At 32.9% G+C, this 22,185-nt stretch overlaps 1 protein-coding gene across 1 annotated transcript in view; it reads left to right on the top strand.

Moving 5' to 3' along the window:
* LOC143240513 (lamin Dm0-like) overlaps positions 1 to 22,185 on the top strand; it is an 88,368-nt gene that overhangs the window by 25,663 nt on the left and 40,520 nt on the right. Inside the window, exons 3-6 of the mRNA XM_076483047.1 lie at positions 1,160 to 1,292; positions 12,772 to 12,921; positions 19,074 to 19,244; positions 20,697 to 20,822. Coding sequence (XP_076339162.1) covers positions 1,160 to 1,292; positions 12,772 to 12,921; positions 19,074 to 19,244; positions 20,697 to 20,822 — 580 coding nt within the window. The remainder of the gene's footprint in view (positions 1 to 1,159; positions 1,293 to 12,771; positions 12,922 to 19,073; positions 19,245 to 20,696; positions 20,823 to 22,185) is intronic.

The following is a 22,185-nucleotide window of genomic DNA, read 5'->3' on the forward strand; positions in this document are numbered from 1 at the left end:
AAAAAAATCATTTGGCTTATAGCCTGGCTACAGAAAATTTAGTCCAGGATAAGCCCTGCATATTGTATATGTTTGTCCAACCACTTTCTGGTTTTGCTCGACATAGTATGAAGGGACTGAAAGATTAGGAAAAAGATCACAAATGATGCACGATTACTACAGTCACAAGTTGACTGCTAACTGCACAAAGTTTCCTGTAACACAGATATCAAAGCCAAGTGATGTTACATGATCGGGCCGCGGCCAGTGATGGCCAAGTGGAGCATGACATCACGAATCATACGAGTGGGGTGAACGGAAGGGACACACACACAGTGTGTGTGTCTTGACCTCTGCCAAACCCCTGATACTGACTCACCAAATCCCTGGGGTTCGATTGAACCCAGGTTAAGAACCACTGGCTTAGAAGTAAATTTTGTTAGCTTTTTTAGTGTTTGATATGCAATTTGTCAGTGATAATTAATTTCTTAGTACATAAAAACATTTGAAATGCTGATTGATGGTACTTGAACAGTTCATGGTATGAACAGTTTCATATTTGAATTTATTAAAATATTGTGAGAAATATAGTGCTATCCATTTGAGATCTATTTCAGTGATGACGAGAAACCCACTTGTTGAGAAATTTATATGCAAAAACGGCTCTTTCTTTGTGAACCTGACGATGACCGAAGAAGGTCGAAACGTTGTTCGCTCTTCTATGTAAAGTGTTTTCTCAGCCCAAACGAGCCGTTTTTGCATATAAATATGAGATCTATTTCATTCTGTATCTTAGGCACCATATATTTTTATGATACTTGAAATCAGTATTTTAAGATTTTTTAGACTTGTTGAAAATTATTTTTTGTGTGTATAAGTATATATTTTTTAAAAGTTAAGAACATTATCTTCATGATTTTTTTTGCATAGATAAGAATATCCAGATTAGTCAAATTTGTATCAGTTTGGTTTTAACAGAAGAAAATATGAGAAAATTTGTAGTTTATTCTGGCTTTACTAATATACTCTTCTCGATTCTATGTATTTTTAAATAAGCTCTAAATTAAACTTCTGAAGTAACCCAGTGTGAAAATTCATATTTCAGTTATGTAAGACTAAAATTATTATTATTATTATAGCAATTAATTTTTTTTATGAGATAATTAATAATAATTAACAGGTTGAATAAGAAAGAAAAAGACCTTGCTGCAACTGAGAAGAAACTCCTTAATTCAGAGGTGCAGAATCAGGATCTTCAGTCACGTCTAAATCAGGCTGTGTCTGATCGAAAAAGATTTGAAGATGAGCTAAAAGTATGTACATAAAGTTTAAAGTGTGAAATTTTATGAAAGAACAAAAAGTTATTCAAATAGAAGTATATGGACTTGCCTTAGTAGTTTTGTAATAGCATACTACAACTGTGTTTACAGGCAAAATTATTATTAATAAAGTGGGGGTACCCAATTAATGAAACTGTATTTTCTGATCATTGTTAATAAGAAATAAAAGTTTATCAGTTACCTATATTCATTACAGCGTAGATGTTTAGTTTTGTTCTAAGTTAGAAGGCAGTATCAAGTATTTGCACTGTTGAAGTCCTGTTTGGACTCAGTTTGCATAGGTTATTGATCCTAGGACTTGATGTTTTGTCATATAATAATGAACTGGTTTATTTTCATGTTAGTATATAGGTTATTTAGATATTACATTATTGTTGTGGTGTTTTTTTTAGTTGAAATTTTAAATCTCAACAGATAAAACACAGCAAATGAAAAGATAAGTATCGTTTTATTGCATCCTTGATATAACTTGTCCAGTTGTTCTGCTTTGAAAAAGTTTTAATTTTAATTCTCTTCATATTTCATATAAGTGTTTTTTTCATAAGTGTGTTTGTGCAGGTCTGATTTTTATGCTTCTTGGAGTACCTGTTTGGATGGAATAGAAACTTGCTTGTTACAAAGGATAGGAAATTGTGCTTTTATTTTTTTTTTATAAGTATCATAAGGTGCTAACACTGAAATGAAAGGCATTTTGTTTCAAAGAATTCTATCAATATGAAATTATTTGGGTTCCAACCTCCTTCCCCTCACCTTCTATGGCCTTCCTCATGTATTACACTGTCAAGTTTGGTGTTAATTGATCAAGAAATGTGGAATCGTATAAGACACAGATACACACACACATGTACTGGCATTTGTTTATGTAGACCATAAAAATGAACAGTGGTTAGATGTGGTTTCTTTTATACAGTTACCACAGAAAGTGTTTGTACCCCTGCATCCCGAGTGGTTTGTTGCTCATAACTTAAAAATTATCACAAGTAGGCTAATAGAAGTATATTATAAATATTATACTAACACACATTTACATAGATTTCTATGTAAATTAAACAACAAATAACCATAAATAGGAGGAGCAGAAAGTGTTCATACAGTTCAGAATGTGTGAAAAAACTGATATGCCCATAAACATTTTGTTTAGTTTGGCAAATAAACTACATTATACATTATATCATTCCAGAACTAGACACTGTGTTCATAATTATTTGAATTTAGCCAGCAAAAAATGTACTTCCGGCAATTTAGCGTCATCTCCGTCATTATCTGCTTGGTCGTCATGACGAACAGAAAACAACTGTCTAGGGATTTAAAAAAAAGATTATTGTAAAATACAAGTCTCGTTTGTCTCTTTCTGGTATTGCTACATAACTTAATGTGCTGAAACCTACTGTTCAAAGCATAATTTCCAAGTTTAAGCTCACAGGATAAACTGCTAACCTCCCTTGTTCCTGACGCCCCACTAAAATTCCAGAGAGAACCAAGAGGAAGGTTCTCAGAGAAGTTAGTAAGAACCCTCATTTAACACGTAATGACATACAGAAACTGGTAAGGGAAACTGGGGTTGAAGTGAACACTTCTACAGTTATGAACATGTTACGCTCTTTTGGGTTCAAAGCATGTTGTCCTCGTACAACTCCATATTTAAAGCCTGTTCATTTAGAAGCACGATTGAGGTATGCAAGAAAGCATGTAGATAAACCCTTAACCTATTAAAAGATTTTTCTTTGGTCAGATGAGACTAAAATCGAGCTTTTGGCCACAATGCTGTTCCCTATATTTTACGTAAGAAGAGGGAATGAAATCTTCCAAAGAACACTGCTCCTACTGTTAAACACAGAGGTGGCTCGATCATGCTAGGGGGTTCTTCAGCTCTTCTGGTGTAGGCAGCCTTCACCGCATCAATGGAATCATGAAAAAAGAAGAGTACGTTGATATATTAGGCACTTGTATCAAGAATGATTCTCAGAACTTGCAGCTTGGACATTATTGGATCTTCTAGCATGACAATGACCCTAAGCACACATCGAAATATATGCAATCCTGGTTGCAGAGGAATCATATAAGCGTTCTAGAGTGGCCATTGCAGTTGCCCAATCTCAACCCAAGTGAAAATGTTTGGCATGAGTTGAAGACCAGGGCTCATCAGTGTCATCTAAAAAACTTGCAAGAGTTGGAGGCCTTCTGTAAAGAAGAATGGAAGAAAATACCAGTCGAGTGCTGTTAAACGATTATGGAGGACTATGAGGAGAGATTGCACTAAGTAATTCACCTGAAAGGCTACACATCTGATCATTAAAGTAGATGCATGAACACTTTCTGCCCCTTGTATGTTTGGTTATTTGTTTATAAACAGTGTATTTGTTGTTTGTTCAGTTTACATAAAAATTTATATAGATGTGTGTTGGTATGATATATATTATATACTGCACTTTCATTACCCTAATCATGATACTTTTTAAGTTATGAGGAAAAAAAACTACTCACGATGAAGGAGTACGAACTCTTTCTGTGGTAACTGTAAATAATTTCCATAAAGATTATAATAAGCATAGATATTATTACATTGTAGAACTGTTACATTTGTGGTTTCACATTAAACAATTTCACTAGCAAATTGTGGTATTGTTTTGCTTGCATATTTGATGCATCACACACTAAAGTTTGCTACTTTCCTCTATTTTCAAGACAAAGTCCTAATTTTTCTTACCTTTAAACTACATTGATGGTGTATCTAAACTCAATACTTGTTACACATAAATATGCACTTATTTAGGGGAGAATAGACTAACTGCATCATTAATCACTTAAGATAGCAAGGTGTTTAAAAACCTAGTAGTTTGCACAAATTGCAACTTTTTAGAGACATCACAGACAGATTCTTTCATTTGCAAAATGATCAAATTATTTATGCTGCTTTCTAGTAAGTGAATTTAGAGTGAATGTGACCTCCACTCCAAGAAAAGGTATCTGAGAGATGATCAAATGCTTCTTTGTTTAATTACATTTGAATTTTGAAGTTGAAGCACGTACTCCAGATTTTGTTACATTGCACTTCTTGTCATAGCTACTGTTAACTAAATGTTAGCTGCACATTGTGTGTGTGTCCATGTCTCAGTCAGGCATGCCCTGAAATGGCTAGACCTTGATAGTTTTAATGTTCCTTGTTAATCTTTTCTAATCTAACATGTATGAACTTGTGCAATTTATATGTCCGTAGAAGTGGAGCTTGAGACAGTCAAATTTTTTAAACAAGTTTTAAATTTTTAATGCTAATATAGAAAACTGAAATGTCACATAGAAAAACACAATTGCAGTTCCAATGGTTAACATGCATAAACAATAATGTTAAACAATAAACACATAACTTTTTTGTGTTTGTATCATTGTCAGATAATCAGTTTCACTATTTTTGTAGTTTCTGTCAAATAAAAGTGACAAACAGCAACTCTTGAAATATACACAAAAAAAGTGGCTGAGATAAAGTGCTAATGAACAAAAACTCTTACAGATTATATTGTTTGTATGTATGTATATATGTGTGTGTGATTCAGTGCATTTCTTAAGATTTTAACGATTATGAGGAAGGAGGCAATTATGTAAAAACATGCTGATATTTTCTCTACTAAAGCCACTATCTTCCTTGAGAGGTTTGGTGGAAAACTTGTACAATACAGAAGGACTCTGTTAAATTTTTCCATGTTTTTTATGAATAAAACTGAAGTAATTATTTAGTAAATGGTAGTCTGATGACAGTTTTAAGGTTCCAGTTATAAAATTTTAAAGAGCTAATGCATGTAAGTAAATCATCAGTATTTTGGTCATTACAGGAAAAATGTACTTTTAGTGAGATTAAAACTATTTATATACTCAATTAATATCTTGATTTTTTATAAGGAACGTTACAGATTTGTTACAGAATATTTAAAATAGCTTATTTTTTTCAGTTACTCTCATGTAAAAGTCAAATTTCTGTTAGATACTTAACATTATTGCTTTGAGACTATGCTAAATTATTTCTAAAGATGTGTTTATTACAAAATGGAGGAGGAGCAGAAGAAAAACCATTTCTTGTAAACAGTAGGGCCAACAGTGATGTTTGGAAACATATGAGACCAAAAAATAAAAGTGCTCATGTTGATATTTCAGCAAAATTAATGTGCAAAGAAATTTTCAATAGGCATTGATGTATATTATAATATATAAAGTTTTATTGAAATATGTAGAGATACAATATTTCTTGGCACTACATCATGCACTTCAGAAAGAAATTTTTTGTGTTCTTTCATGCTGTAAGAGCCCAAATGGTTGTTTCATTGTAATTTGTAAATGTTTCCTGAAAGTTGTGTTCTTTGTATAGTTTTCTTAGCCCATATTTGATGTTTATTCCTAGAGTGATTGGGAATTTACTCACCTCAAAGATATTTTATTTTTACAAGAGTTTTTCAATTTTTTTCTTTTAAGGAGTATGTTACAAGTCCTACAAGAGGAATTATTATTTTTTTTAATGTTAATATTGGCTTTTTTATTCCACTTGCCTATTTACTCCCACTTATTTGTGCAAACTAAAATTCAAATGAATCCTTTCTGCAATAGTAGTGTAACACTATCCCTATCATAACTAGCATCCTTTGAAACAGATTAGCTTTGATTGGTGGTTAAATTAGAGCAATATAATTATGGGTACTACTTTTCCTCATTCTTGGCTGGAAGATAATCTTTTATGGATGCTTTTTTTCTCTTGGGGGAGGATCAGCACTGAGGGTTTGGGAGCAGTGTTTTCTTTCCCTCTATATTAACTTCTGAACTTTGTGCAGTTCAATGGACTTTCCTTCAATTCCTTTTGGTTCCTTGGGGCTAGTTGATGATGGTTCCGTCTAATGTTTCTATAATAGGCTCGTACCTCACCAGGCAAAGGGCAGTTGGTCAACATTTCTTTGGTTTTTCACATTGGATCTTCTATTTTGAGCTCATTGCTGTTTCATAACCTTATTGGCATGTCATAATCCAGGTGCCTTGAATCTGACTGATGAGTTATCCCATCTCAACAAGATTTTCCCTGCAATGTGGTCTTTGATTATACCTGTTTTTGTGGGGGTTTGTATGCTCTGTGGGGTGTCCCAGATTTAGAAGATTTTGCCACTCCTTTCAGTTTTAATCTCCTTTTCCACATTCTTTGACACGAGGGTTTGTTTGGTTAGTGCCTATATGCTTATCTTCTGTTTGTCTCCTCCTACACATCCTTGCTATACTTGTAGTGTTCTGCTTCTAGTTGCTTGGTGGTCAGCTCACATGATTTTCATTGTTGCACTGACTTTAGGTGCTATCTTTATCTCTGATCTTTATCTTCACTTAGCCACACTCCTGCATGCATTGTCAAACTGTATTTGCATTGCAGTTTCATGTATGACTTTGTCCAGTCTCTTATCTGAAGGACTGGATTTTGCATGTGGCTTCTTTCATTTTCTGCCCTATTTCTTCCTCCATGGTGGTTTAACTACATACATTGTGTACATTCTGATTTTGTTTTGTTTTTAATAGGACCTCTTGGTTTCCTTAATTGTGATCTATGTGCTAGTGTTATTAGCTACTTTTTGTTTGTGTTTTTCAATTGCTAGTCTTACCCATATTGTTTTGTTTTTTCATTCTTCCCTGCCCTGCTTTCTTCTGGATGAATTACCATCTCTGCATGGTTCTCTGTGCTTTTTCCTGTTGTCCAATGAATCTTGTGTTGTTTTTTTTTAAATCATCTTTTATTGAAGTCCTTGTTCATGCTCTTGTTGGCAGATAAACAATGTTGTTCACATTTGATGTTCTTTACACTTTTTGTTTTCTTGGGTCCTATGTTTTTCTCTTTCCTAATTGTTCCTGGGTATCAAAGACTTCAACCGTTCCAGAGAGTTTTCCCCTTCCCACCTTTCTGACCATTCAATTCTGCTTGCTTCTTTTGCCTGGTCAGGGCACTTAGATGGTATGTGACACATTGTACTGCTCTCTTCCATGGTCTTTAAGACTATTTGTTTCTCCCATGATGTCCTCACCTCTATTGTGAATTTTTTCCATTACTCTTGAATTTGTTTACTATTTTTCTTTCTTTTCTTCTGATGATTCTCACTTTTATTTTCAAGTTTCCTTACCATTCAATTTGTCACCTTTCTTTGTTTCTGGCTGCGAATTTCCACTCTATCTTGGGGAACATAATCAGTGCTGTAACTGGCTATCTTTTGGTGGTAAGTACTTCATTCATTTTCTTTTTCTTTGCAGGGTCCTTTATTATATATTTGGATCCCACTCTGGCAAGTATCGCCAGGACTGGGCAAGGCTAGCCTTCGACGGCTCAGTCAAGCCCTGACCAGTGTCGGGACCTTCCCATGAAAGGCCTCATCTAAGCGGTTCTTGCCCTAAATGGTTGGAAGAAAAAGCAGTGCAGTATTTGAAAACTATTTAAAATATTACTTACCCTGAGGCTTGATAGTTGCTGTCCACAACTTCATATTGGACATTTGCTGCTGCACTTCATTCCACTACTACAGTGGATCTCTCTGTGCCTCCAAAAGAATTGTTCTCAAACCAAATGAAAGCTCTTTTGACCTCCATGGTTAAAAAATTTGATGAATCAAAATCAACACCCATCTCTGTCCCTAATGTACATTCCAGTAAATCCCAAGATCCACTTTCTTTGGTTCTGGGCACGAACATTTTTTCAAGTACATCTTCTCCCATGACTATAATTGTTCCTTTACATTGGTGGAGCTCAACGGGTCCTTCATTGGTTGGACCTGATGATGTACACTATGAAATGCTGCACCATCTATCTCCTGCTTTTCTTGCTATTCTTTTGATTGTTTTTAACTAGATCTGGCAGGAGAATGTTTTTCCTGATGCCTGGTGCCAGGCTATTGTCCTACCTTTCTCTAAGCTTGGGAAGGATCCCAAGATTCCTTCAAACTACCTTTCAATTGCTTTGACGAGCTGTCTGTGGAAGACCTTAGAGAGGACAGTTAATGCTCGCCTTGTTTGGTTCCTCGAATCAAACAACCACCTCTCGTCCACCCAGTGTGGGTTCCGATGACAGCGCTCCACTGTGGACCACCTGATTTTACTTGAAACATCAATCAGAGAAGCCTTTTGCAAACAACATCTTGTATCAATATTCTTTGACATTGAGAAGGCTTATGATACAACATGGAGGTATGGCATTTTGTGAGACCTCCATATATATGGGTTATGTGGCTATTTGCCCATTTTTATTAAAAATTTTTAATGAACAGGAGATTCCAAGTTCATGTGGGGCCAACGCTTTCCCTTTCTTTTCTAAAGAAACTTGGAGTCCGTCGGAGCTGTGTTTTGAGTGTCACTTTTTTCAGTATAAAGATTAATGCCACCATTGAACAACTTCCTCTTACTGTTGCAAATGGGCTCTATGTCGACAGCTTTCACATCTCATCAGTTGTCAAACATGAGGTGTTTTGAGAGGCAGCTACAGACTGCCCTCAGTTGTTTACTGAAGTGAACCACAGCATATGGCTTTTACTTCTCTCTCTAAACCATTTCTTTTTTTGGCCTTCATATCCAGGTGCAGTTGGATGAATTGGGTCTGTCCTTGGATAACATTGCTGTATCCACTGGTCAGCCCATCCCACCATTGCTTTTTACAGTCCCCAAATGTGACTTATCTTTAAGTCATCTGAGAAAAGCAGACACTCCTGGTTGGAAATACTGTCTGTTATTTGCTGAACATCTTTCAAACCATCCTTCCATTCCTAATTATATAGATGATTTAAAACCAGATGACTGTGTGGGCTCTGCCATGGCTTGTTGTGGTTTGGTGGTTGCACACAGAATTCCCTCTACAGCTTCTGTGTTCACTGCCGAGCTATACGCCATTTCTGTTGTCCTGGATCACATAGAAGCTAAGCAGTACTCAAACTGCACTATTTATACTGATTTGCTTAGTTCTCTACTGCCCCTGGAATTGTATCACATTAGTTCACACCCTGTTTTCACCAATATTCAAAACTAACTGGCCCATTTCTCTTTTACATCTACTTCTATCCAGTTTTTCTAGATACCAGGCCACGTTGGTATTTGCGGCAACGAGCTCGCTGACATCACAGCTAAAGCTATCTGCTCTGGCACTATCGCTGCTGTGTCTGTTCCATACATGGACTGTGATCCTATATTCAAGGCTTGGCTCCATGCCAGTTGGCAGTCGACTTACAGTGAGCAATGTTAAATAAGCTATTCTAAATAAAACCCTATATTGGACTTTGTTCGTCTTGCTTCAATAAGGATCGAAAAGAGGAAGTTATTCTAACTAGACTATGGATTGGTCACAGTTTTTAACTCATCATTTTCTTTTATCTGGGAATGATGCATCAATGTGTTGTCTGTGTAACACTCAGGTCACAATTAACCACATTTTAGTTGCCTTCCTTATGACTCTCAATGAGGCACCATTTTACATATGTTCTGTCCCAAGGTGATGTTAGTGTTATTCATGATGGTGGCACTGTCCACCTTGGAAATGTTTTTAGTTTTTTAAAGGTCATTAATCTTTTTAATGCAATTTAAGTTTCTTTAATTTATACATAAAACCTTTTTTAATATGATTCCCTTTTAAGAATCAATGTCCATCCCATTCAATTTGAAATTACAAAATAGCCATAACTTCAAATAATTTGAAACCAGGACCAGAAAGGCCAACTTCGGGTGACTAACACTGCTGTTTGAATAACCCGTTAGTCCTCCTGGTGAGTTATAATTAAAATATTACTACAAGACTTTTAAAACTTTGTTACTTTACTTTCTGAAAATGGCCATAACGTCAAATAACTTGGAATCAGGACTGGAAAGGCCAACTTACCTGTTATTCTGCCTGGCAATTTATGATAATTACAATTATGCTTCAGAAAGTTCTTTACAACTTGTATTACTGTAGTTTTTCTCTTACTGCTGTAGATTAAATGTAAACATTAGTTTTAATGCTATTTATGTTGTTTTTTTAAACTTTGTTTTGTTTTACTTTAATTTCCTTTTATGAATTTTACTAAATTTACTTTAATTTTAACTTTCTACTGGATGTTTGGTGCAGATAACCTAGTTGCTTTGTGCTATAAAACACCAAACCAACCAACCAGTCTTCCTACTGCAGACCTGACATACAATTCCAGATGCTGCCAAGTATTGGTTGATCAACTACATCAACGTGGTCTTTCTGCTTTTCAAAATAGGTTGGAGGTGTCACCCATTGCACTGTCTTTACTACTGTAGTCCTCTGGCAGACTTTCCAATGCATTTTTTCCCTCCTTCTAGTGGAGTATAGTAGCCTTTGCCACATATTAGTTCCTACCTGCTGGTATGGTGAACTGTGGAGGTTTGTATACAATACCATTCAGTTGAGAGTAGGGCAGTGGCATTCTGCTGCTGTAGATGAAATGAAGCTATTCCTACTACAGAGCTGATGTATAATTCTGTATGCCATAAACTGTTGGATCTAATTCTGCTCTATATTGCAGTTTGCCCCTCCAACTCCTTCCTGCCATCCAACATATATCAGTTTCTTGAAATTATGTGTTGCAGTTATACCAGCCATATAAGCCCTAATGAGTTTGGATGTTTTTTTTTCTCCTGCCTCAGACGAGAGGATAAATTCCCAATCCATCTTGATTTTCAGTTGGAGATGCAACACCAGTTAGAGATCCCTCTTTCTGACATTCATTGAATGTTTGTTTTTGGTAGATTTGGAGTTGATTGTAGCTGGTGAGACATTAATTTCTGCATATGTAAGACTAGGTACCCTCCTACTGTGGAATGTACAAAAAATTCCCTATGACACCAGGTTTTGGACTGAAGAGAAACATCCACCTGGACACTCCACTTTTCTACTATATGCACGATGACAGTTCCTGTTGGATTTTGTGTTGAGCAGTGTAAGCATGTGGAGATGGATTCTTGGTATGGAAGATTCTCTTCCCTTCTGGTGTCTGTTTTTGAGATGAAAGCTAGAGGATCCTTTTCTTACTGCAGACCTGATGTACAATTCCATATGCTGCCAGATGTTGGTTGAGGTCTATGTAGTGCTCTAGCCATTCATCACCAGGGGACCACATTTTTTTTTTTTTTTTTGTAATATCTTTCTGAGTGTCTCCATGTTTCTGTTCTGTTTTTGGCAACACATTACTATTGAGTGGAGAATGTATCTGGTTCAAAAGTAGTGCAGTCTCCCATACATGTGGATTTTAAGTTTTTTTCTGACTCACCATGGTTTTTCCTCTGGGCACTTCTCAAATGAAGATCATTGTTTCACAAGCTTTCCATCACTTAAATGTGGGATTTTAGGTTTTTATGAAGAGAGATATAAGATATCATATTGGATGTTAAAATATGTCTAAACTGAAAATGCATTTATGATACATCTCTCACACTTCTCCCTGCACTTCCACTTTGATGTGATCTGATCAATTTTGAAGTGATTAACAGCTGCAAGCTTGGATAAGGTACTAATTAGGATAGGCGTAGTGTTGTCTGCTATTGGTGGCTTGCTGCACAGCCATTTCTTTGTTAATATGCAGAAATAAGTGGAAGTAGCATGGTTAGTGGGAAGCCAAATTTGCATAGATAAAGGACATTATAAGTTGAAAAAGGTTTTTTGAGATGATGTATCTCTTGGAAATAAATTTTCACTTAAGGAAAATGGTAACTTCAGAGATCTGAGAATGCCTAATGTTTGTTTAAAAATCATTTTATGTAGTTTTTACCATATGTGTTATTGATATAAACATTTTTGTTTAAACCTTTTGGGATTGTCTGATATTTGCATTTAACATAATCCTTATAATGAGATTAGGGTCACTTATTTTTATGGTCTTTTCTCTTTATTCAATCAAAATTTACAGTAAACACATTCCTTCTTGTGTTTGAAGCTTTCAAAATGTGTAAGAATCATGAGAAAGTATGATCCCAAGAATGTTCTGAAATACAAAAAATACAATGTTGCTATAACTTTGCAGTGATTACAGTTACACGTATAGCTTTGGTATTACATTTACAGAAATATATAAAAACTCCATGAAGAACAAAGGATTTTACTCAGGTGGAAAAAACAAAAAGCTACATAACTTTTCTTTTTTTAATCTTGAACTTGCATGCTGTAATCTATGTTTTAACAAATTAGTTGATTTTGATAATAATATTTACAAATTAAAACTTTAGTTCTTGCATAAAATCATTTATAAGAAAACAAAATTAATTAATTTTACCACAAGTTTAACAATAATATTAGCATTTTATAATAACTTTGTTGTATCTTTTTGTGAAGAATATGCTGTGTAGTAGGTGGAAACAATTATTAGTGAAAGCAGTTCATTGTTCTTAACATATAGCCTGAAACCCTAAGATCTGTAACAAATATTTAAGATAATCTTAATTTATTTTTTTTTGTTTTACTCTGTAGGAAGTCCAAGCTGAGAGGGATAAACTTGCTAAACAACTAGCAACTTCTAAGTCTCAGCTTGAAGATGAAACTCTTAATAGAGTGGATTTGGAAAACAGATTACAGAGTCTAAAGGAAGAACTGACTTTCAAAGACTCAGTACATGAAAAAGTAAGTTTTATTCTCATTACATTTTTGCACAAGAAATTTTTGTGATGTTTTTCTTCATGTTAATATTTATATCTAGAAAGGTGCATAATATATTTTTGAAGCTCAGCATTGTGCCTTCGGAATAAGTTTATTGTAGAATATGTGCATTTGTCCTTTATCTCAATTCAGCTTTAGTTAGCATCCATTATTGAGCATTTACCCATGTGAAGGATTTGTTGTTTGTTTGTTTTTTATGTTGAAGTGTAAGAAACTTATTGAACATACTTTATGTTTATGTACTTGGAATATTTTTTTTTTCTAACAGTCAGTTCAAGAGAAGAATAATTACTTGTATTTATTTCACTTTGAAATGGAATTAACCATGTCAATTTGGATGTATTTTACTGTGCATGACACAAATGTTTAGTATCTCACCTTCAAAATTTTATTAAGTTACTTTTTTGTATTATACCAATTAAAATATCATAAAATCTTAGTTAATAATTCATCATTTAATAGTATCTAAGTTTTAGATTCTTAATTCTTCAAGGCAATATTTTTAAAAAGTCCTGAATTTCTTCAAGTGAGACATTTATTTTCTTAGAATCTCATCAGCCATATTTTATCTGCCACCTTCTCAAAAGAATACAAAATTAAACCTGAGTTACTCTCTATAAAATCAACATTGCTCATATTTATTGTAGTCTTCAACTTTGGTGGTCACAGAACTATTGATTAGAATATCAAACCCTTCCTACCATACACACCTGTCACATTCTCTCTTTCATAATTTGTTAATGGTTCACTCTTCCAACTAATCATATATTACATATAACCAATAAAAACTTGAGTTTCATCTAACAGATGATATGCTGTATAACTTTATGTTCTGAATGGTTAAATGTCAGTTTCACTCAAAGTACCAACATCATTTCCTTGAGAAAGTTAACAACTAGTTTGAATAAATTTGTAATGATTCTGGTTGTAGAATTAAAAAGCCAGAAAAACTTTGAGAGGTAAGTGAATATGTTTACTTTCTGCATGTTATTAGTTTATATTATTTGAAGCATTATGTATTTAAATAGAAAATATTAATTACAATATTGTGAGTAGTATAAAAAAATTAGATTAACTCTCTTTGACAACCAATAGCAACAAAAAAGATTGGATAAGTATTTATTGTTTTTCATGTTTATTCTTTATGTATAATTATAAATGTAACTAAAATGTAAAAATGTGGATATTTTTTAGTTAGCTAAGAGTAGATTAAGTAACATTATTAGTAAAAATGCTTCATGAGGTAAGTATGCAAGGTGCTTGTCCTGGTTGTAGTAGCTTGGGATAATGTAATGCATAGTGGAATTCATATGCCCAGAGTGTTTTACAACTTAAAATGGTGCAGACAGTAGTTTGTCAGGTTCAAAGGCAATAAAGCAATAAAATTTAATTATAAATAGCTTTATACTGTTGTGAACTGGGAGCTACTTTGGATAAACAAATTTCATGTTACAGTATGAAGTCATTCTAGAAAGAAGAAAGGGTAATTTAGATTTATTTTGATTTTTTTGTTTGGTGGTTACAAGGTTGGTCAGATTGACTGATCCCATTTTGAGTTAAGGTAGAGAAACTAACATGTAAACAATAAAATTTTACTGAAAAAATTTTGAAGTGTATCAAAGTGATCTTGGGGATTACACGAAAGAAGTTGGAGAGTTTTCAGATAAGGAAAATAGTTTTAATTTCAACATGAAAATTACTTTGCACTTGGGCTATTCAAAACAAATACTCAATATATTCATGAACAAATCTTTATTTTATTTTATTGAAAATATTATTTCTTCTGCATTATAAATTACCTGAAATACCATCAGATTTTATGAATCTATACACATTATACTGAAAGTTGGATTTATTAAGTACAAAAAGACTGAGTTTAAAGAGGTCATGTGGTTGGTCATATAGGCTGAATCCATATCGAGAGAGTTACTTGTTCTTTACAATTTTCCCAATATTATTATAATGTTCATGATGACAGAAAACACGTAGGTTCAAAATGTCAATTTAACATAAAAATACAAAACTCTGTAATCCAAGCACTTTTAAAGGGTTCACCTTTTGGCTTCCCCTATCACCTTGTCCTCTGGTAGTGGCCACATACTTTTTCTTTTTGAGACACAGGGATTTTATTGGGATATTTTCCCTCCTACTTCCATGTTGGGGTAGTTGCCATCTTTGGTTCTTTCCCTACAAATATGGTTCTTTTAGGTTGGGATACTATCTTGTCTAAAGTTCATTTCCTTCCACTTCTAATTGGAACTTATGATTAGGTCTTTTTCTCCACTGGTTAGCTTGGGGGGGATAATATTCTTATAACTTTAGCATCATGTGGGAGTACCTGTGTTGCTGTGTTCAATTTCTTTCTATTTTCATTACTCGTTTGTTTGTTTTTCCCATAACGTACTTTATTCATGTTCCCATGTCTGGGTTTTCCCTTCATTTACTTGCTCTACATCTAAGAGTTACTTTATTAGTCATGTATTATCAATGTAGATTAGAATTCTGTGGTTGATATGTCCCACCTCAATCACTTGTTTTTTATTTCCTCTATTGTCTTTTAACACAGTATGGTAGGTCTTTTCTCCAGGATTGAGGATGCTGCTGACTGCCCCTTCTTGGCCAACACAGATCTGGCTTTTCTCAGGTGCTTCAGCTCAATTTGTCCTTTTTTTTCCTTGAATGATTTTTCCTACCTTCCACTTTGCTGGCTTGTTGAGGGGGTTCTTCCTTTTTTCATTTCCATCCATCACCTACTTTCAATCCTGGTCATGTCCAGTTGGTCTTATGAGCCCCATACCTGTTCTGTGTTGTTTCATTGACTTTCTTTCTATTGGTTCATTTCCCTTGCATAATTCTTCTGTTTGTGACTTTTACCTTCCTTCCTTACTCTTTGGAGTCATCTTTTGATTTGATTGGTCTTGGTAGTGCACTATATTGGAAGCTATAATTTTCCTTTATTGAAAATGTATTTTTGACAAGTACTTTCCTTCTCTCACACTTCCCATCCTTCCTCCTCACTGAAAACAGGTGCTTCCATTTTCTGCCAAAATTTGAAGTGATAGTTTTGTAGGATGGAACAGAAAGAGTCAGATGCATCAGGAGGATGTGTTACATTCCTATTGGTGGAGAGGTATTGCATGATGAAATTAGACCATGATGATCTTGGGATACTTGGGAGATCAAGGCTTGTATGAAAAAAAAAATTCATTTTGAGGGTAGCACTGAATGAGAATAGCTAATATATTTTAGTGCAGGAAAGTTATATGCATGTTCTCTTGCTTTCAAAGTTAGTGAAAAAATTCACAAAAGGAGAAACTGTAAGAATATGTCACTGAATGCAGGATCTGATGTGTGTTCAAATTGTAAGTTGGCTCACTCAAGTCTAGCTTTGCCTCTTTTATTTTTTGCTGTTAGGAAAAAAAATACAAGATATTTTTAGCTTGGTCAACTTTATATGATAAGTGATTAAAAACATACAACATACACATTATGATTTTTTTAAAGATATCACTCAACTTCTGTTGTTATCCACTGTTCTGTGTTGGGATGTTGTGTAGTAATACATTTTCTTGTTCCCTAGTGATGATTGGTATCATCAGTCAGTTTTAACAAAGGTTTTTTTCACATCAATTTCTAAGCATAGACTTGTGCTAATTTTTAACTTATTTTTCACAGGCATAAATAAGGTACAAATGCATTTCCATGTTCACAGCAGAAAAAATGCTGAAATTTAAGAACTACTTGTGTATGTGCTAGCAATTAATTTAAAGAAAAATAAGAAGAGGTAAATAAAAGTAGTATAATCATATTATAAAAAATGAAATCAGGCTTGTGCAGCTCGTAAAAGTCTTTTGTGATTGTGAAAATTTTATGATTTTTCATGATAATGTTAAATGGTAGTCAAAAGATTATAACTCAAAGACAAGGAATTTAAATATTTTGAAAAATAATATTTATATTAAACAATTGACTAACTAGTTAGATACACTACTCCTTCAATTGTCCACAATTTTTTGCTTTCCTCAGACCAGCACAGATAAGCGAGGAGCCAGTGCATATTTATTCACTTTCACAGCAATGAACGTGCACTAATAATCACATGATATAAACAACCACTTGATAGTATTGTCTGAACTAACTCCTTTTAGTTTTTTACTGAGTGTAAACACATGTACTGAGTGATTGAATTGAGAGAAATAAGAAAATCAAATCAGTAACATGTTGTTCAATAGTAACATTTCATGATTGAAAAAAGCATGAAGTGCTGAACATACCATGAAAATCCTAGAAACAAAGTACGATTTAGGGCTCAAAGAATGCAAAAATATTTCTGGACTTTCAGGGGCCTGTAACTGTCATAGATTCAAGTTCTGTTTATTACAACCCTATGCATGAATAAATAGAAGAAAAAAATACTAGGCATCGTGTTGAAATATTTAGTCACTATGGCAACCTGGCACCCAAGTTTTAGCAAGGTTTCACTTACAGGACTATAATAACTTTGTATAGTGACTACCATATCAAAAGTCTTAGTACTATCTAGTGTCAGTTATATTTCCTCATTGTATGTATTGTGTTACAATTTATTCTTGTGGGTGTGAGTTGGCATCATTATTTGTCTTAGCACCTGCTTTGTCAATTTGACCAACAACATGACCTTTGCTCTTGTATAAAATCTTTATAGATTTGATACTACTAACTTATAACGTGTATATCTTTTTGTGAGGTATGTTAAGTAAACAAATAAATATTTGTCCATGAATGTATCAAGTATTTGTTTTGAAAAGTTGGTATGTAGAGTGATTTTTGTTATCATTAAAAACATTTTCTTCATCTCAAAAATTTCAGATTTGATTTGCGTAGTCTTAAAACTTTTTTGTTTTTAGTAAAAGTTTATACTTCATCTGTAATTTTCTTTGTCCTGATTTTATAGAGGGTTGGTCTTCCTGACTGATCTGATAACCACCAAATAAATTAATCATTTTCTTTTGAGAGTGACTTCAAATTGTATTATGAAACTGTATGCATTTATTCTAAGTAGCTTTAAATTTGTGTCAGCATACATTTATTTATAATCGAATTTTGTTATTTTATTGCCCTTTGAGCTGTGTACAACTGCTACTTGTACATTTATAAGTTGGGGAATGTGAATCTCATGTTGCACTACCTAATTACATTATCCATGAGCCTCTCATATGTGTGCCTTGTGAGAAATTTTTATTATATTATTATTTATTTTACCTAATATAAAATAATACCTGTTACATATTTTTAAATTTGTTACTTTTATAACAATAAAAAATAAACACAAAAAGAAATAAAGTAGTTACCTGAGGATGTAACAGGTGGGTGTGGCAAGAGAGGTTGGATTTTCCATTTGGTGGCTCTGTAAACAAACAAACAAAAACTGAAGGGTATAAAAATTATGGATTGTTCTGACCAATGACAGTTTTATAGTGAGTACTTAACATTACATTTCTCACTTATTGGGGGGACAGTGGACAGAACAGAGACCTCTAGAGAAAATGTATAACATTAGCAGAAATCCTGGATATTTTAAATTATTCTTTGAAAAAATTAAGCACTTAAAACTTGTATACTATTAAAATATAGATTATTAGCTAAGATTTTATGCTGTACTAATTAGTATAACATAGACAAAAGTAGATTAATACAATGTTGAATGTAAGTTACTAAATTATCTCAACATGCTCAATAAAGGATGCTTCTGTTGATATAGTTAACAATTAAGTAATAACAGAGGAAAAGCTGTGTAAGATGAGAACAATTAAGTAATAACACTGTACAAAATTTACAATTTACAGAATTCATTGTGACCAATAGTATTGAGGTGATTAGGTTGAACAAAATAATTTTTTTTGTTTTTTAATAATCTTGTTTATAAGAAATTGAGTCACTTTGATTACTCTGAACATGAATACAACAGTTAGTTCTTCTAACAACAGTTGTGTAAGATACATAAAATATTGCTGTTACTTTGATAAACTATACTTACATCTGATTCAAAAATAAGGTCTAGGTATATTTGAAATTTTGACAAAGGATAATAGCTTCTTGAAATTGTAGAAAACATTATATAACTTGGTTTTCTGCAGGAGATGTCAGAAACCCGTTCCTTTCAACAAACTGAAATTTCTGAAATTGATGGACAATTAAAGGAACAATATGACCAGCAGCTTGCTAACACTTTGATGAACCTTCGAGAACAATATGAAACACAAATGAAAGTTAATCGAGATGAAATTGAAACCATTTATGAAAAGAAGGTACGGTTTTAATTGTTTAGTTTTTCTTCACTGTTTACTTGGTTATGAAGTTACTTCAGTCACATTTTGAAGTTAGAATGTTTTAGAAAAGTATGTGATTTTAGAAAAATAAAAATTATGCAATAGAGATCAATACAGTTGCTCACAAACTATTTGGTGTTATTGTTACACATAGCCAAAAAGTTATGAAATCTGTATTGAAAGCTGTAAAAAACATGTTAATTATCAATTTCAGTAGTTTTGTAATTTTTTACAGTTTTCAGTAAATACATATTTCCACAGGTTTAAGTGCCACATGGAAATTCTTTTTGTAGTGTTGTCATATCTCAGCATTTACAAATGTGAATTTTTCTTTTATTATACATTCTCGTTAGTCATTAGATTTGAGACTATAGTATATGGAATGATGATAATACAGAAAACTTAAATTGCTATAATTATTCATCTTTAAAAGTGCAAAAATTCATAAACATTAGACTTTACAAGTAATACTGTAATTTTAGTTATATCCTTTTAGAATTACTATATTAATAAAAGTATTTCTTAGTTTATAGATTTTGTATATACCTATATTTCTTTAAACAATTAATGTATTACTACCTTGTTTTGTCACTACACATAATAAAAGAAGCTTTTACCAAGTGGTAGTGTTTGCTCATATAATAATTCAGTAGTTAGCAAGAATGAGAGTTAATTTAGATAAATTAATAATAAAGATATGTGTTCTGTGTTCAAACACTCAAGGTTTCTGTTGGATATATACTAAGAGTAATAAAATTTTTAATTTGGAATTTTTGGTGCATATTGGCATTTTGTCACACAGTATTTTCAAAGTACACACTGCAGAACCAAAAACTTGCATTTTCAGATATACCAGTACTGGTTGGAACATCAAATACCAGGTCTTGAGGTGAAAGTCTGTAACCACTATATCTCACATAAAGGTGCAACAGTCTAGATTACCAGTTTGTTAAAACTTCCATGTAAGAATGCGATTTTGCTAATGGTACTTTTGATGCTAATTTTTTTCTCTTGTTGTTGTTGTTGCACAACATCCATACTCCAGGTTTCATTAGCAGACACATGAGGGGTTTCACCAGTTTCTTTATTATTATAGCCTAGAATTGAGCCTTATATATGTGTATGCATAAATATAATGATTTATACTGATTACAATTTTAATAACAAGAAGAGAGCTTAATAAAATGGAATCTAGCAGTGTTCATGAACCCTCATGAATCTGCAGAAACCTTGATCTTATATTGGAGGTGCGTAAAGGTGTGGAAATGGATATTTTGATATACAACTTGTGAAAAAACTCGTGACTTTAATTATGTTCATGTTGTACTTGTCTGTAACAAAAAATTGTAGTGGAGATCAAATGTTAAAGATCTTGTAGTCAGAGACTTCATTCATTGTTGTTTGAATGTAGTTATATTTTGTGAAATTTAGATTGCTGAGCTTCAGAAATTGGTTGATCAACACAGTTCTTCTGCAACTTCTGCACGTGATGAGTTGAGAACATTTAAAACACAATTCGACAACCTGAGTTTAAAGATAGGAGATCTCGAGTCCAAGGTTAGTAAACTGTATAACTTGTTTATGAGAGGAAGGTGTTTCATTTGAAGAGATGTTTAATAATTTTATCAATTTATATTTTTTATTTGAGTGTAAGATATTGTATCTTTATTTCTTCTTTTTTTCAAGCATAAAGCATATTTACACATTGATATCTTATACTTTCACTGGATTAGGCCAATTTTCTGGGGCCAGAGAGATAACCTGCTAGTTTATAAGGGGTACTTTTTTTGAGGTAGTTTACAATTTCAGTTTTAAAATCCATAATCATTCTTAATAAATAAAATAAACTGAATTCCATTCTGGTGCTGTATAATAGTTGAACTGAAATAGAAACCCATTTTTTTTTCAGAATTACTTTATTGTTGCTAGTTTGTTCAATTTTATTATTTATCAGAGAAGGCAAATTAATATGTATGTAGAATCATGACAGTATCTGTTTTATCTCAATGATAGTTTTTCTCTATAGTGAAGGCAGTGCATCTTAGATATACAAAGTCATTCTTGCCTTTTGTGCTTTAATAAATTTACTAAAATTAATTATATTTTAATATCAGACTTAGCTCAACAAATTAAAAAAAAATTTGTTTTTACCAAATTTTAACTTTCATTAATCCAGTTAATAATTTTAACTTTCAACTAATTACTAAAAATTTTACCAGTAATTAGTTTTTACTAAAATGAGTGTGTTGCAACACTTAAACAAATGATTAAATTTTCATAATTTCTTTTCAAACTAGATGTTGGTTAGGAAGATACAAAGAAATGATAGTTGATAATTTATAGTTATAAAATTTTCTTTATGTTTGGACTGCTGATAACTTGTATTGCTTTGTGCTAAGTGAACAACCCTTTTTTTTTTCTTAATCTTCTCTTACTGTTTGCTGTAACCCCCCAAAAAAACCTGCTGTGTTCCCAAGTGGGTGTAGTTTTTTAGCAAAATTTTAGTGTTGTATATTATACATTGCTAATTTTTTGTGTTAAAATGTACTGAATGAATAATGTAGGTGACAAAGATAGATTCTGTTAATTTAAGAGTATCATAAGTAATTGTAAGATCAGATTTATCACTACAATTTGGATAGTTTACCATCTGTTTTAAACTTCATGTAAAAATAAATGTTCTAGTTTCTTTACTTGAGGTATTGATGAATTAATTAAGTTTGTTACCAGTATGTTGTGAAGTATCAATTTGAGATGTTGTTGCACTTAAACACAGCATCATTTATTTTGGGACATTGTTGTTTGAAAGGGTTTAGTGTAATTTTACAGTTTTTATGTAAAATTTTGTAAAGAGAAATATTACCATGTTAGTATGTGTGTGACTTAAAACTTTATCATGCCCAGGACAGTGCATTCTGCT

Source organism: Tachypleus tridentatus, chromosome 13 (assembly GCF_004210375.1).
Source record: "Tachypleus tridentatus isolate NWPU-2018 chromosome 13, ASM421037v1, whole genome shotgun sequence".
NCBI classification, from domain to species: domain Eukaryota; kingdom Metazoa; phylum Arthropoda; class Merostomata; order Xiphosura; family Limulidae; genus Tachypleus; species Tachypleus tridentatus.